The sequence below is a fragment of the Phyllopteryx taeniolatus genome, chromosome 10 (genome assembly GCF_024500385.1).
Source record: "Phyllopteryx taeniolatus isolate TA_2022b chromosome 10, UOR_Ptae_1.2, whole genome shotgun sequence".
NCBI lineage: Eukaryota > Metazoa > Chordata > Actinopteri > Syngnathiformes > Syngnathidae > Phyllopteryx > Phyllopteryx taeniolatus.
In genome coordinates, this window is record NC_084511.1 from 10,045,153 (window position 1) to 10,058,639 (window position 13,487).

The window sequence follows — 13,487 nt, forward strand, 5'->3', positions numbered from 1 at the left end:
GGCTGTCATAAATGTGGTGCAGTGATGTGAAGCCTACTCCACAAATGTGCAGGTTTAATGACAAGCTGGAGAGCCTTCCTTTACGGTACGGTATGATTCTCATACTATACTGTAATGGAATTGGTCAGGATACTGACTACTGAGCATTTGTAGAAGTTGCTGAGCAGTTTGGGTGGGAATTCCAAATTTCCTCAGCTTCAAGAAGTACCATCTCTGTACCTTCCTGATGATGTGCTGTGTTGTGGGTCCATGTGAGGTCATCGCTGATGTGGCTACTGAGGAGTTTGAAGCTGAGTTCCACTGAGGACAATTGGTGCAAGGTGCAAGCTTTCCTCCACCTTGGGTTGAAAATCATCTCTTTAGTCTTTACAGCATTTAAAGAGATTATTTTCATAGCACCAAGACACGAGCGGAGCTACCTCATTCTTCTCGGCTATCTCCTTTCCAACTGTGATCAGGCCAATGACTGTTGTGTCATCAGCAGACTTGATGATGGTGGTGTCATCCTGGGAGGAGATGCATTCATGGGTGAAGAAAGGTTTTTTTGTTTTTGTTTTTTTTTTGTTTGTTTTTTACAAGTACAAATGGTTTCCTTTAAGCCACAGTCAGTTCTGCCAGTGTTGCTTCTCATTTTTGCAGGCGACATTCCATCACAGATCAAATAAAAGGTGAGATAATGACAGGCTACTTCCTGCTATGTAATGCATCGTTGGCGCGTTAGAAGGACTCGAGTGCTCGAGAGCCAAATATCTACTAAGAGACGGGCGTGGCGTTTGACTGGATTAAAACATTCTGTGTCAGAAACACAGTGGCGAGACAAGGTGAGTGAGTTGATCATCACACAGGCGCTCATGTTGTGTCTATTCTGTGTGAGTGACTGGAAGGCTGCACTCCTTCTTTCCAGGCGCAGTCAAGACTACAGCTGCCTTCTTTCGCTAGCGTTTTAGTGTGAGTGTGTGGATGTGAGTGTGTATACAGCAGATGGTTGTGTGTCTCTGTAGGTGTTTGTGTGTGACCTCTGCCATCGGGCTCCGTCTGAAAAATGTCAGCTGACAGATGGTTCAAAGTTTATCTACTCTCAGCCACTTTGTTTTGAGCTCCCTTCAGCACTTTGAAATATTTTATTCAGTCTGTTGATTTTATGATGATGGCCACGTTTGCTTTCTATTATTAATACTGTAAGGACGCCTGTTGCAAAATAGATATCAGTGGGGGAAGAGAAGTCATGTTTTTTTTCTCATGATTTTTCTTGGTGTAGTGTCACATTCATACCAAGTCAACAACATTTGGGTATAAAATATGGCATACAGTAACCCTAGGCATACAATATTTTAATAGCATTTCCGGCATTTCAGTTTTTTAAGGTCTTTAAACACACCGTTAAAACATACACATTTAAACATAATATATTAAGAAAGAGAGCAAGAGCAAAGGGTAACACAAAAATATTGTACAAACAGTATAAAAAATAAGTAACAACTGTAAAAAAAATAAAAAATGTTTTTAATGTTTTAAAAGCGGGACCGCAAAACATGAACCACAATATAGCAGGGGATTACTGTCCAGTGCTCGACTGCTACATCATGTTTCATCATTCGCACACCGCCACATTGCAGCTTTTTAAGCGAACACCAATCCAAATAATTCTTGTTACACTCTTGTTGTGCAGACAGGCATCTCTGAGAGCACGGCACCTCCCAGGTCACAACAAAAGTAAAACTGGTAAAAGACTCCCTTGATGGTCACTTAAGAACAGGAAATAGAGCTATCTAAAGAACAGGAGATTGTAAAGGTTTGTAATTTCACATCAGATTGCAGGAGGCATGGACTCTTCTGCTCTTGTATGTTGATGGCCTCTCGATTGAGGGCCGCTTATCACCGCCATCACCAGCACAGGGATCATGTTACCTTGCTTGTGTCCCCAACAGAGAAGTGATGACGACAACATTTTTATCCAGCCCGATATGCAGTTCTAAAAACTAAACGAATCTCAGCGCAACATTTAACCCGCCCGTCCACTTCTGTGCCACTTTTCCACATTATCCCAGTTGACTTTGGGCGAGACGGTAGACCTTTGACTGATCACCAGTCAATCACTGGGGACATAGAGACAAAAACTTCACATTCACAACTATGAAGGATCTTCACTGAAGCCAACTGCAAAAAAAATGTTTTTTAAATGTACCAGCATTACCAGACAACTAGCAACCCTTCATTGCTCAGTGACTGTTTTTTTTTTTTTTTTTTTTTTTTTTTTTTGTGTCAATGTCTTTATGTCTCAAAAGTGTTCTCTGTCAATTGACTGTCTGTTGTCATACTAGAGCGGCTCCGACTACCGGAGACAAATTCCTTATGTGTTTTTTTTGGACATACTTGGCAAATAAAGATGATTCTGATTCTGATGTTTTTGGAATGTGAGAGGAGGCTGCAGTATGTGGAGAAAGCCCATGCAAGCATGGGAACATGAACCCAGAACTCTAAGGCAGATGTGTTAACCACTAGCTCACTGTGCTGCCTGAACCTTTCACCCACACATGCTATATAATAATGAGCATTTGTTAGATTACATATTTTTTTTAATCAATTTAGAGGACATTGGAGGACTGATCAGCCAAGTGAAAATTGAGAAAGATGATTGTTCTGCTCCTACCTATGATAGAAATAAAACTGGGGACAACCGAGGACAGGTACAGAAACATCACATACCATGGATGAAGTGATTTCTAAATAAATAAGCATGGGATCTGTCATTCTGCTGCACAGCTGAAATAGTGTACTTTTTGCCTCTATTTACCTCATAATGCCAGCACTATGAAATCAAATTTTGACGCTATCCCTCCATTATGTTCTGTCATCTAGGAGATTCGAAACATCCACAACGAGCAGCTGATGGGCATCCGGCGCGAGGAGGAGATGGAGATGTCCGACGACGACATGGAGGAGGCACCAGACAGCAAAGACTCCGAGGACTCAGGTATGCCTTTTAGTGACCTCTCACAAATGTTTTTTTTTTCAATATGAATGTGATGAACATTCCCTTAAACAAAGTGCAGTTCATAGTGGCTTTCCTTCTAATACAGTGATTCACCAAATTATCCAATTTCATTGAATTGATTCGGGAGAAAAAAAATTGCAAATGATGTATGATAGTTTATCCAAGCCAGCGATGTTTAGTGATGACAGAACAATTAAATGCTTTTCCACTAGTTAGCAGAAGGTACAATTACCCTTTGTATCCATCAGTGCACTTTATATACTTTTTTGTGACTTTTTTCTGTCGTGGTGTGTAAGATTTTCTAATGTAACATACTGTACTGGTCTTTGCCTTGGCACAATAAAGGCTAGGAAACACTGCTGTAATAGACGCCGTGCCCCAAATAAAACGAATAAACTCCTCCATCAAATACACACCTCCATTTGTCCGTCAAAAAAATCAGGTGGTAAGTACAATTACATCAGTTCGTAGACCTAAAAGAGTTAACTGCTTCGACCATCTGACCTCTGTTGCAACCCAAAACAGCAGCACCCAAGCACTAAACCTCCTACCTAAATGACACCTGATGTTGATTTTTAGACAAACAAATATCCATTTTTGTCCTTTGAAAAAAGCAATTACTGACATAAACATTTTCAGACCTTCATCACCTTTCAGGCTTGCAGACGAAAAGTTCAATGTGTGGAAGTGCATATGAAGCTGTTCAAAGCTGCCAGCAGCTGTCAGCCCAGGATAGAATAAGAGCGCCCAAAACTCTTCCTTTCTATTTAGTCTCAATTTATTTTTAATGGCAGCCCATCTAGGCAGCATACTACGTCCCCTCTGCTGGTCGCTGCCACATTGTTAACTTCCATGTCAGGTGTGGGAAGAAGCTGAACCCAAGAGCAGGCAGAGGCTGATGTAAAATGATGAACAGTTTATTGCGCAAAGGTTATGGAAGTGGTCCTGGATGTGTTGACAGGCGGCGGCGTGGACAGGTGGCAGGCAGTGGACAGAACAGGGGGCTGGCAGGAATGACGTGGGTCAGGAACAGGCGCAGGTGGAGACAGGCTTGAGCAACGAGACATGGAATGTGGGATGAATCTTTAGGGACTGTGGCAGTTTTAACTGGACGGAAGTGGGATTAATCATTTTGGTGATGGGAAAAGGACCAATGAAGCGTGGAGCGAGTTTACGCGACTCTGTTTGAAGGGGAAGGTCGTGGGAAGAGAGCCAGACGGATTGGCCCACCTTGTATTCGGGCGTTGGGGAGCGATGATGGTCCGCGAGCTGCTTGTTTCGTGCCGCGGACCGATTCAGCCCTGCCCGAACGTCCTTCCAAACCACCTGGGATCTCTGGAGGTGATCTTGTACGGAGGGGACTGCCACCGCCTGCTCTTGTAGGTCGAACAGTGGAGGTTGGAAACCGTATCAAACCATGAATGGGGACATACCTGTAGCGGAGTTGGTGAGGGAATTATGAGCGTATATTCAATCCATGGGAGGAAGGAACTCCATGAGGAGGGGTTGATGGCGGCCACACAGTGGAGTGCCGATTCCAGGGTTTGGTTGGCCCGCTCCGTCTGGTCGTTGGTCTGCGGGTGATACCCCGAGGATAAGATGGCTGCTGCGCCCACCGCCTTGCAGAATTCCTTCCAGACCTGAGAGGAAAACTGGGGACCTGGGCAGCCGTGGCCCAATGGTTAAGATCTTCGCCTGCCACCGTGGGGGACCTAGCTTCAAGACCCCGATTGGACCATCCGCCAACATCCCCTGGACTCACGGCTGTGGTGTCCTTGAGCAAGACACTGATACCACGAAATGCTCCCCGGGCGCTTCAGCTGCCTCTCGGATGGAGGGACATGATGTTTTTTGTAAAGGAAGCGGGGTGGCTCAGAGGCGGCGGGCTCGGGAGGAGTACTTACAGGGAGTTGAATGGATTGCATCTGTTGGGAAAGGAGGGAGACCTGTTGCGAAAGGGAGTGGAGCGGTTCGGTGATTTCTTTGCAGTATTTTGTCCTGTCGTCCAATGTGGGCGCCTTGGAGGGTTAGTGCATTCTTCAGTGCTTCCAGAGTTGCTGGGTCCATAGTGGCCAAAGTATTCTGTCAGGTGTGTGAAGTAGCTGAACTCAAGAGCAGGCGCAGGCTGATGTAAAATGATGAACAGTTTATTGACCAAAGGTTATGTAAGTGGTCCTGGATGTGTTGACAGGCAGCGGCGGGGACAGGTGGCAGGCAGTGCACAGAACAGGCGGCTGGCAGGAATGGGGGGGTGGGTCAGGAACACTGGGAACAAGGCGACACAAGAGTTAACAAGGGAACAAGGAGTTGAGTAGCTTACATGAGTACGGTGGCTCGTGGTACCGCTAGGAGAGGGTGCATTACTTTGGCGAGGATTTCCGGGAACAGGTAGGCTTAAATGTAGGTGGTGATGATGGTTGATTGGAGACAGTTGCGTGGCTTGAGGAGAAGCTGAAACAGAGAGGGGAGGGGAGAGAGAGGACGAGAGGGCGCAAAGCGCCATCCAGGCTCCAAAACGGTACTGCAGGGCAGTACATGACATTCAGTACATAACATTCCCCCTGCCTTATAATGGCCCTGATTTTTGCCATTTGCTAATATGACAGCTTGGCTCATCAACATGGAGCTGTATGCAAGTGAAGCCGTTGACTACTCTATTTTCAACCGTTCTAGTTGTGCTAAGTAGCGCTTGCTGTCAAACGTCTCATCATCCCGCTGTTTCTTTAGACCTTTAAACAGGTCACCCAGCCCTGCACCGACCCACCACCTCTTTAGGCACCGATCGATGAGCTGCATCAGATTTTGAAATAGAAAGCGAAAGAAACACCCTCGTGTGCATGAAGCGTGAACCCTATCATGGACGCCTGGGGGTCGATAGTGCCACCTGTTCAATAACAAACATGCTGAATCTGGCTGAGCGTTATAAATACTTCTCAGCTCCAAACCTGCGAGAAGACTAATATCATGCCCATGGAGTGTTCATCAACAGTCCTCGACGCAACACTCAAATACAAACAACAAACGTAGCGCTCTCACTCGCAAAATGTCTCTTATCTCCTCTCAACGTGTTGCACTTTCCTGAAGAGCTTTTCAACTCCCCGTCTTCCAGTTGACTTCCCCAGAGACGAGCATACAATAACACGTCCTTTGGCTCTGTTCGATAGGTCGGGTCATATGTCCAGTGGAGATCTGGCAGACAAAACGCTCTGGGATTATCCTGTCTTTTCAGTTGCCGCTAATCTGCTGTTGATCACGGGTTGTGAGGAATATTGAATATTAAAGGTGTCTTAGATAGGCTCCAGCTCAGCAGGCATGGTCACTAAATCAGGAAAATAAACAACGAAGCCTAAGAAATATGTCTTTTTCCACAGTATTTATTTATACAGTGTGCCAAAATATCTCAACAATGAAATACTGGCTGCTTTGTTTAAACTAAAACCAAAATGTCTACTTGCTGAATTGACAGACAGCAGAACTCGTGACATTCAGCTACACTGGCAGACTGTTGCAGTATTCATATCTTTAAATTCTCCCACAAACGTCCTTCCTGTTTATTCTTAAGTGTCTTTTCTGTGGCAATATCTGTGGTCAAGGAAACAAACTAGGTATTGTAGGTCTGAATTAATAGCACCCTCAGCTGAATCTTGCCATGTTAAATTGTTTATTCAATACATTTTTATTTTTTTCAAATAACCCAGAAACGTTGCTCCCTTCCTATTTATTCTCAGTTTTAATTTCTATGGCAACCTGTCTAAGTAGCTCTCTGCTAACAGATGCCACATTGTTTAGTCATTGTAAACTTTGCTCCTTTGCTCTCTCTTAAGATTTTTGTCGCAGCCCGTCTAGCGCAAAACGAGTTAGCCCTAAATTAATTCCACTCTACTAGTTGTTGCCACGTTGAGTAATTAATTCAATGCAATTCTCTTTTTTTTTGTTTCCAATTACCCACAAATTGTGCTGCCTTTCTGTTTATTGTTTTAATTTCTGTATCTCTATATCTCTTTCTTTCTATGGCAACCCGTCGAGGGAGCAGACTATTTACGCCTGAATTAAATGCACCCTCGGCTCGTGGTTGGCACATTGTTAACTCAATGCAAACTTTGCTCTCTTCTTGGTGACTCTCTCAAGATTTCGCTGGCATCCCGTCTAGGCAGCAAACTATCCTAGCCTGAAAACATTGCAAACCCTGCTTGTTTGTTGTTTTATCTACTTTGCAATATCATTTATTTTTTGTATATATTTAGTTCAAAATAGGCGGCACGGTGGACGACTGGTTAGAGCGTCCTCACAGTTCTGAGGACCCGGGTTCAATCCTCAGCCCCGCCTGTGTGGAGTTTGCATGTTCTCCCCGTGCCTGTGTGGGTTTTCTCCGGGCACTCCGGTTTCCTCCCACATCCCAAAAACATGCATGAATCGGAGACTCCAAATTGCCCGTAGGTGTGAATGTGAGTGCGAATGGTTGTTTGTTTGTGTGTGCCCTGCGATTGGCTGGCAACCAGTTCAGGGTGTACCCCGCCTCCTGCCCGATGACAGCTGGGATTGGCTCCAGCGCGCCCGCGACCCTAGTGAGGAGAAGCGGCTCAGAAAATGGATGGATGGATAGTTCAAAATACTTTCACAAACTTTGCTCTCTTCCTGTTTACCCTCTGTTGCATTACTATGGCAGCCCATCTTGGCAGAAAACTCTATTGAGAGTGCCTTGGCTAGTTGGAGCCAAATCTTTAAAGATATTATGCTTTAAGCCTTTGCAACAACAAAACATAACTACAGCGAAAGGAGGCCCATCATTCTTCTGAAAGGTCATAACCTCACTTTTGATGATGATTATGATGGTGATGGTGGTGGTGGTTTTGAGACACCATCCGTTCATCTGTCACCTATTGCTCTTTGCATGGGAGCTTTTTTTCCTTGTCTGGGGTATAATTTAAAGCATTGTGATTACACCCCAGGAAATGACACACATTTGCACAGGTATATTTTTTCTCTCCTTTTTTTTACCATCAGACAGTTCTCAGGTGTTCCCTCGGGTCCTTGACATTCTTGAAAATATTGGCATTGTAATGTTTTGCTTGCAACGTTTGAAAATAGCTTGAATTCGAACAGTTGACCACTCGTCACTGTGCCCAAGGGCGTAGCCAGGGGGTGGCCAGGGGTGGGAGTCGGCCACCCTGATGGCCACCCTCTCTTGTGTGTCAGTGAATGTTGTTTCCTTTCTAAATACCCACAAGGAAGAATGGAGAAAATTCCATTCTCACCCCCCCTCCCCTTTAGACGATTGCTTTTCAAGGGGGAAAGTTAGATCAGTACCCCAACCCCAACTCCCCGCCGTCAAAGATTGTATTTCGAGGGGCATCGCAAAAAACGTTGGCAGTCCCACTGAAACTTTTTTGGCTCTGCCACTGATTGTACCGTTTTCCTGTTGACGTGTACGCAGGCGTGTTGCAAGCCGAGGCCTTGAAGGAAGAGAACGACTCATTGCGCTGTCAGCTAGACGCCTATCGGAATGAGGTGGAGCTGCTCAAGCAGGAGCAGGGCAAGAACCAGCCAATCAGGAGCGAGGAGGACAGCACACACACTCAGCAGCTCAGCTTCCTGCAGCAGGCGCTGCAAGGCATGCAGAAGGTAACACATGCGCACACACACACATTATTAAGATGTTAACAATCACGAGAGACGGAGCCTATCCCAGCTGACTATAGGTGAGAGGCAGGTTACAAGCTGGACTGATCACTAGACAAACATACTGTACATATAGACTAGGATTGACACGGTCAGGATTTTTGGGGCCGATCAGCGACTTTAAAAAAACGATAACCGGTCACCGATCCGATCACAAGATGGAGCAATGTGTCTATTTAAATGACTTGTTCATTTACTGCATATACTTGTGTACTTAATTGCTCCAAAAATTATATTTACAATAAATAATGTATCTTTGTTCATCTATTTATGCCAGTGAGGCATAGTGACAAATGAATGGTCTTCTATTAGATGGCAGGAAGTACGTACAGAATCAGAATCATCTTTCAATTTTGCCAAGTATGTCCAAAAAACACACAAGGAATTTGTGTCTGGTAGTTGGAGCCACTCTAGTATGACAACAGACAGAGAATATTTTTGAGACATAAAGACATTGAGAAAACCACTCGGCAATAAAAGGGTGCTAGTAATCTGGTAATACCGGTACATGTTTTTTTGTGTTTGTTTTGTTTTTGTTTTGTTTACAATTGTGCAAAAAGATGCATAGTCCTCTAGCAATTAGAGCGGTTTGAATGACTAATATAGCAATGGTCCGGTGCAATGACCATTGTGCAAAGGGCGCCGAGACTTCAAGGAATGTATGCAGTTTAAAGTGACTAATAGTGCGATAATCTGGGACAATGTACAACCCCAATTCCAATGAAGTTGGGACGTTGTGTTAAACATAAATAAAAACAGAATACAATGATTTGCAAATCATGTTCAACCTATATTTAATTGAATACACTAAAAAGACAAGATATTTAATATTCAAACTGATGAACTTTATTGTTTTTAGCAAATAATCATTAACTGATTCTCTTTCATGTTGAGTTTGACAGTAAACTTCTACTGGGAGTGGCAATCAACAGCTTAAAGGCTAATTTTGTTGAAGAATTGTTCACTATCTGCCAAACTGCTGCTTTTTATCAAGTGAGTTGAGTCGAGTTGACTGCCACCAGACAACGCTCATATCTTTAATACTGCCTTGCAAGTCAGAGCAAAAAATCAGCGTAACGAAGGATCGTATCTCAAAAAAACTCGTCACTCGTATCTAAAGGCACCACTGTATTTATGTTGGCATCTACTGGGTAAAATTTGTTTGTATACACCGGCTTCCTCCCACATTCCTCAATATTTAGGTATGTTGCATTCATTGAAGACTCTAACTTGCCCATCGGTATGAATGTGAGTGTGAATGAGGTGTTTATCTATGCATTCCCCTCCAAATGTATTGGAACGGCAAGGTCAATTCCTTTGTTTTTATTGTATACTGAAAACATTAGGGTTTCAGATCAAAAGATGGATATGAGACAGAAGTTCAGAATTCCAGCTTTCATTTCATGGTATTTACATCTAGATGTATTAAACAGCCACCCACTTTTCAAGTAAAAGGTATTGGAACAGGTATTATTGTATTAACTTAAAATGACTAACATTTAATATTTGCATAACGGCATCAAGCCTGTGATCCACTTACTTCACCAGACTGTTGCATTCTTCATTTGAAATGCTTTCCAGGCCTTGACTGCAGCCTTTCAGTTCTTGTTTCTGGGGGTTTCTCCCTTCAGTCTCCTCTTCAGGAGGTTAAATACATGCTCTCTTGGGTAAAGGTCCGGTTATTGACTTGGCCAGTCGAAGACCTTCCACTTTTTCCCCCTGATGAAATCCTTTTTTCTGTTGGTAATATGTTTTGGGTCATTGTCTTGTTGCATGAAGAAGCGTCTCCCAATTAGTTTGGATGGATTTTTCTGTAAACTCCCAGACAGAATGGTTTTGTGGACTTCAGAATTAATTCTGCTGCTACCATCATGAGTTAAAACATCAATAAAGACAAGTGAGCCCGTTCCAGAAGCAGCCATGCAAGCCCAAGCCAGGACATTACCTCTACCATGCTGCACAGATGACCTTGTGTGTTTTGGATCATAAGTAAATCCTTTCTTTCTCCATACTTTGGCCTTTTCATCACTTAGATAAAGGTTAATCTTGGTCTCATCAGTCCAGTAAACTTTGTTCCAAAACTTTTGTGGCTCATCTCTGGACTTCCTCGCAGTCAAGGCCTGGAAAAGCATTTCAAATGAAGAATGCAACAGTCTGATGTCAATGGGTTGCAGGCTTGATGCAGTTATTGCAAGTAAGGGTTATGCCATAAGTGTTATTCACTTTAAGTTCATTTAATCATGTCTGTTCCAATACTTTTGCTCACTTGAAAAGTGGGTGGCTTCAAACAAAGGGTGCTCTGAGTTGTTTAACACATCTACATATAAATATCATGAAATAAAAGCTAGAATTCTGAACTTTTGTCTTATAGTCATCTTTTGATCTGAAACCCAAATGTCTTCAGTGTACAACAAAAAAAAAGGAATTGACCTTACTGTTCCAAGACTTTTGGAGGGGACTGTATGTGCCCTGCGATTGGCTGTCAACCTGTCCAGGACCTCGCCTCTGGAATAGGCTCCAGCTCACCTGCGACCCTAATGAGGAGAAGTTCTATTCTCTTGAGAATTTGATAGATGGACATCTATCTGCACACGTTTTATCTTTGCAAGAAGTGTCTCGATGAACACTCCTGTGTTGGTGTCACCACAAAAATAAAGACATACTGAGCACATCTTAAATGCTCACTGAGTCTCATTTTATTTTGGTTACCCAATTTCCTTCTTTTTAAAAGATGGTAAAGATAATAACGAATGCACAACATAGATGACATAATTACTGCTTATTGGGTGAGATTTTAATATTTTTTTCTAGCCACATTGTCTTTTTTGGTAGAATGAAACCTTCAAAACAACATTTCCACTAATACTCTAAAGCCCTGAACCTACTTTTGAAAGTCTGTTTTTAATCTATCTCCCATCAGAGGCCTTTCTCTCTCACGCTGTGTTAATGCTTCAAGAGCGGACGCTCCATTCATGTCCTGCTGTTCATGTCCGCTTGCAGAGTAAATTACCTTTTATATTGGGCAGGTGAATGGATTAATGAATTGGAAGACAGTAAATTGGGCTCCCTCGCTGGGGCGTCCACGCGTCGCCCATCTGCATCTTGCTCATGGTCCTCCTGGTGAATTAACGAGCATGCAAAAGCTCATGCAAAGACCCCATCACCACCCTTTCCGTGTCTCAAGAAACGTCGTCTCACCACAGGAAGCCCTCCTTTTTCCTATGATTAGAATATTTGTTAGCAATCAAGACTCCTGTTGCTTTTCTGTCGTCACATTTTGCTTCACTTTAGTTTCAAACGTCAAATACCAATCAAACAAACAATGCACGCCTCAACGCACAATAAGCGTTGTTTTTCTTCTTCTCATCGCAGCAACTCCTGAAGATGCGGGATGACCTGAAGCAGCGGGAGTGCGAGTTGGAGAAGAGTCAGGAGGACAAACAGCAGCTCAAGCATCAAGTCCATACCCTGAAGGAAGGACTGCAAAACCTGCAGAAGATTCAGGTACCACACAAACACACGCACATACACGGTCCACATTCAAAACAAAACAAAATGTCCCTTTCACAACAACTATATTTGCAATTAGGCGTAACTATTGCCATAAAACCTTTAATAACTTTACAGGCATTGATTTAAGTCAAATTTTGACACGATTAACTGTCATACAGATATGAACAGAAGTTACCCGGTCAAATATTAACTAACTTAATTAATATTGTGCATTTTTGCACCCATTTTTTTCCCCAATTGAAAACAGTTCCCAGGTATTTTAAAAGCAAATCACATGACGTGCTTTTGTCAAAATACCCTAAGTATTATTTTGATCACATATTTCACACCCCTATTCTTGCCTCAGTGAAATAAGCCCATTTGTAGGGACCATATCGAGCTCATGCAAGTGAGCGACTGTATAGCCCGAACCATATACTGCTGGGCCAATTGCCAAGTGTAGTGGCGTTTAAAGTGTAGATATACCACAAACTATGATCCCAAAAACACATATCATTTCAAACCCTTCTAACTTTGCCCTTAAAAATAAATGACTTACAGATGATTTGATTAAGGAAAAAATGCACCAGAAGTGTGCAGTGCCTGTATGTTGCCTTCGCAAGCTGTAAAAATACCAATTGTCAGACATTGTCTGTTCGCTTGAGATTTGCCATAGCTATTCAGCAAAGCAAAAACCATACACATACTGCGACGACTCTCAATAATTTCTGCTAAGAACCCAGGCTAAACTCGTCCCTGGCATACAGATTGTACTCTCTGTCGTGATGTATCACTTCAATATGCAGTGGTACCTTGATATGTGTGACCCAATTTACGAGTTTTTCAGATACGAGCAGTCATCTGTCCGCTTTTTTGCTTCAACTTTCAAACGCAAACTTGATATCCGAGCGCTGCATGGTGGCAGTAAACTCAACTCACTTCACAATCAGCAGCAGTTTGACAAAAAGTTAACAATTCTTCAAAAAAGAGGCTTCAAGCTGTTTAATGCCACCCCCAGTTGAAATTTAGATATTTATTGAACAGAGCAAAGAGTTAAACACCCAATGACCATGGACCCAGGAAACCCAATTACATTGTACGGATCCAATAGGGATATTTATCAAGGATTATTATGTTTGGGGTTTTAGGTTTCGATAGGTTCCACAGGGGGAAAAAAACCAAACTGCAAATAAGTGTGCCGCTTATTAGAAGGTAATGCTTATCTGTGCTGCTAACAAAACTAAATACAGCTCTGATTAGTTTTTGACTTTGACTAGATAGTAGATCTTCTGCAGGATAGTGCTTTCCAGTATCGTGTTTT

General features: G+C 43.0%; 1 protein-coding gene and 1 long non-coding RNA gene across 14 annotated transcripts in view; one reads left to right on the forward strand and one right to left on the reverse strand.

The window, feature by feature from the left end:
* Positions 1-13,487, forward strand: part of enox2 (ecto-NOX disulfide-thiol exchanger 2) — a 290,823-nt gene that overhangs the window by 247,614 nt on the left and 29,722 nt on the right. For all 13 annotated transcript variants that reach the window (XR_009790374.1, XR_009790375.1, XM_061786742.1 and 10 more), the window contains 3 exons: positions 2,860-2,974; positions 8,430-8,617; positions 12,047-12,178. Coding sequence is in view for 11 of the 13 variants with exons in the window: in XM_061786742.1 (XP_061642726.1) it covers positions 2,860-2,974; positions 8,430-8,617; positions 12,047-12,178 (435 nt within the window). In the remaining 2 variants the exon portion in view is untranslated. The remainder of the gene's footprint in view (positions 1-2,859; positions 2,975-8,429; positions 8,618-12,046; positions 12,179-13,487) is intronic.
* On the reverse strand, positions 2,555-7,294 carry LOC133484347 (uncharacterized). The gene is made up of 2 exons (XR_009790376.1): positions 5,360-7,294; positions 2,555-5,260 (listed from the first exon to the last, which is right to left on the reverse strand). It is a non-coding gene; the product is annotated as an uncharacterized LOC133484347 (long non-coding RNA).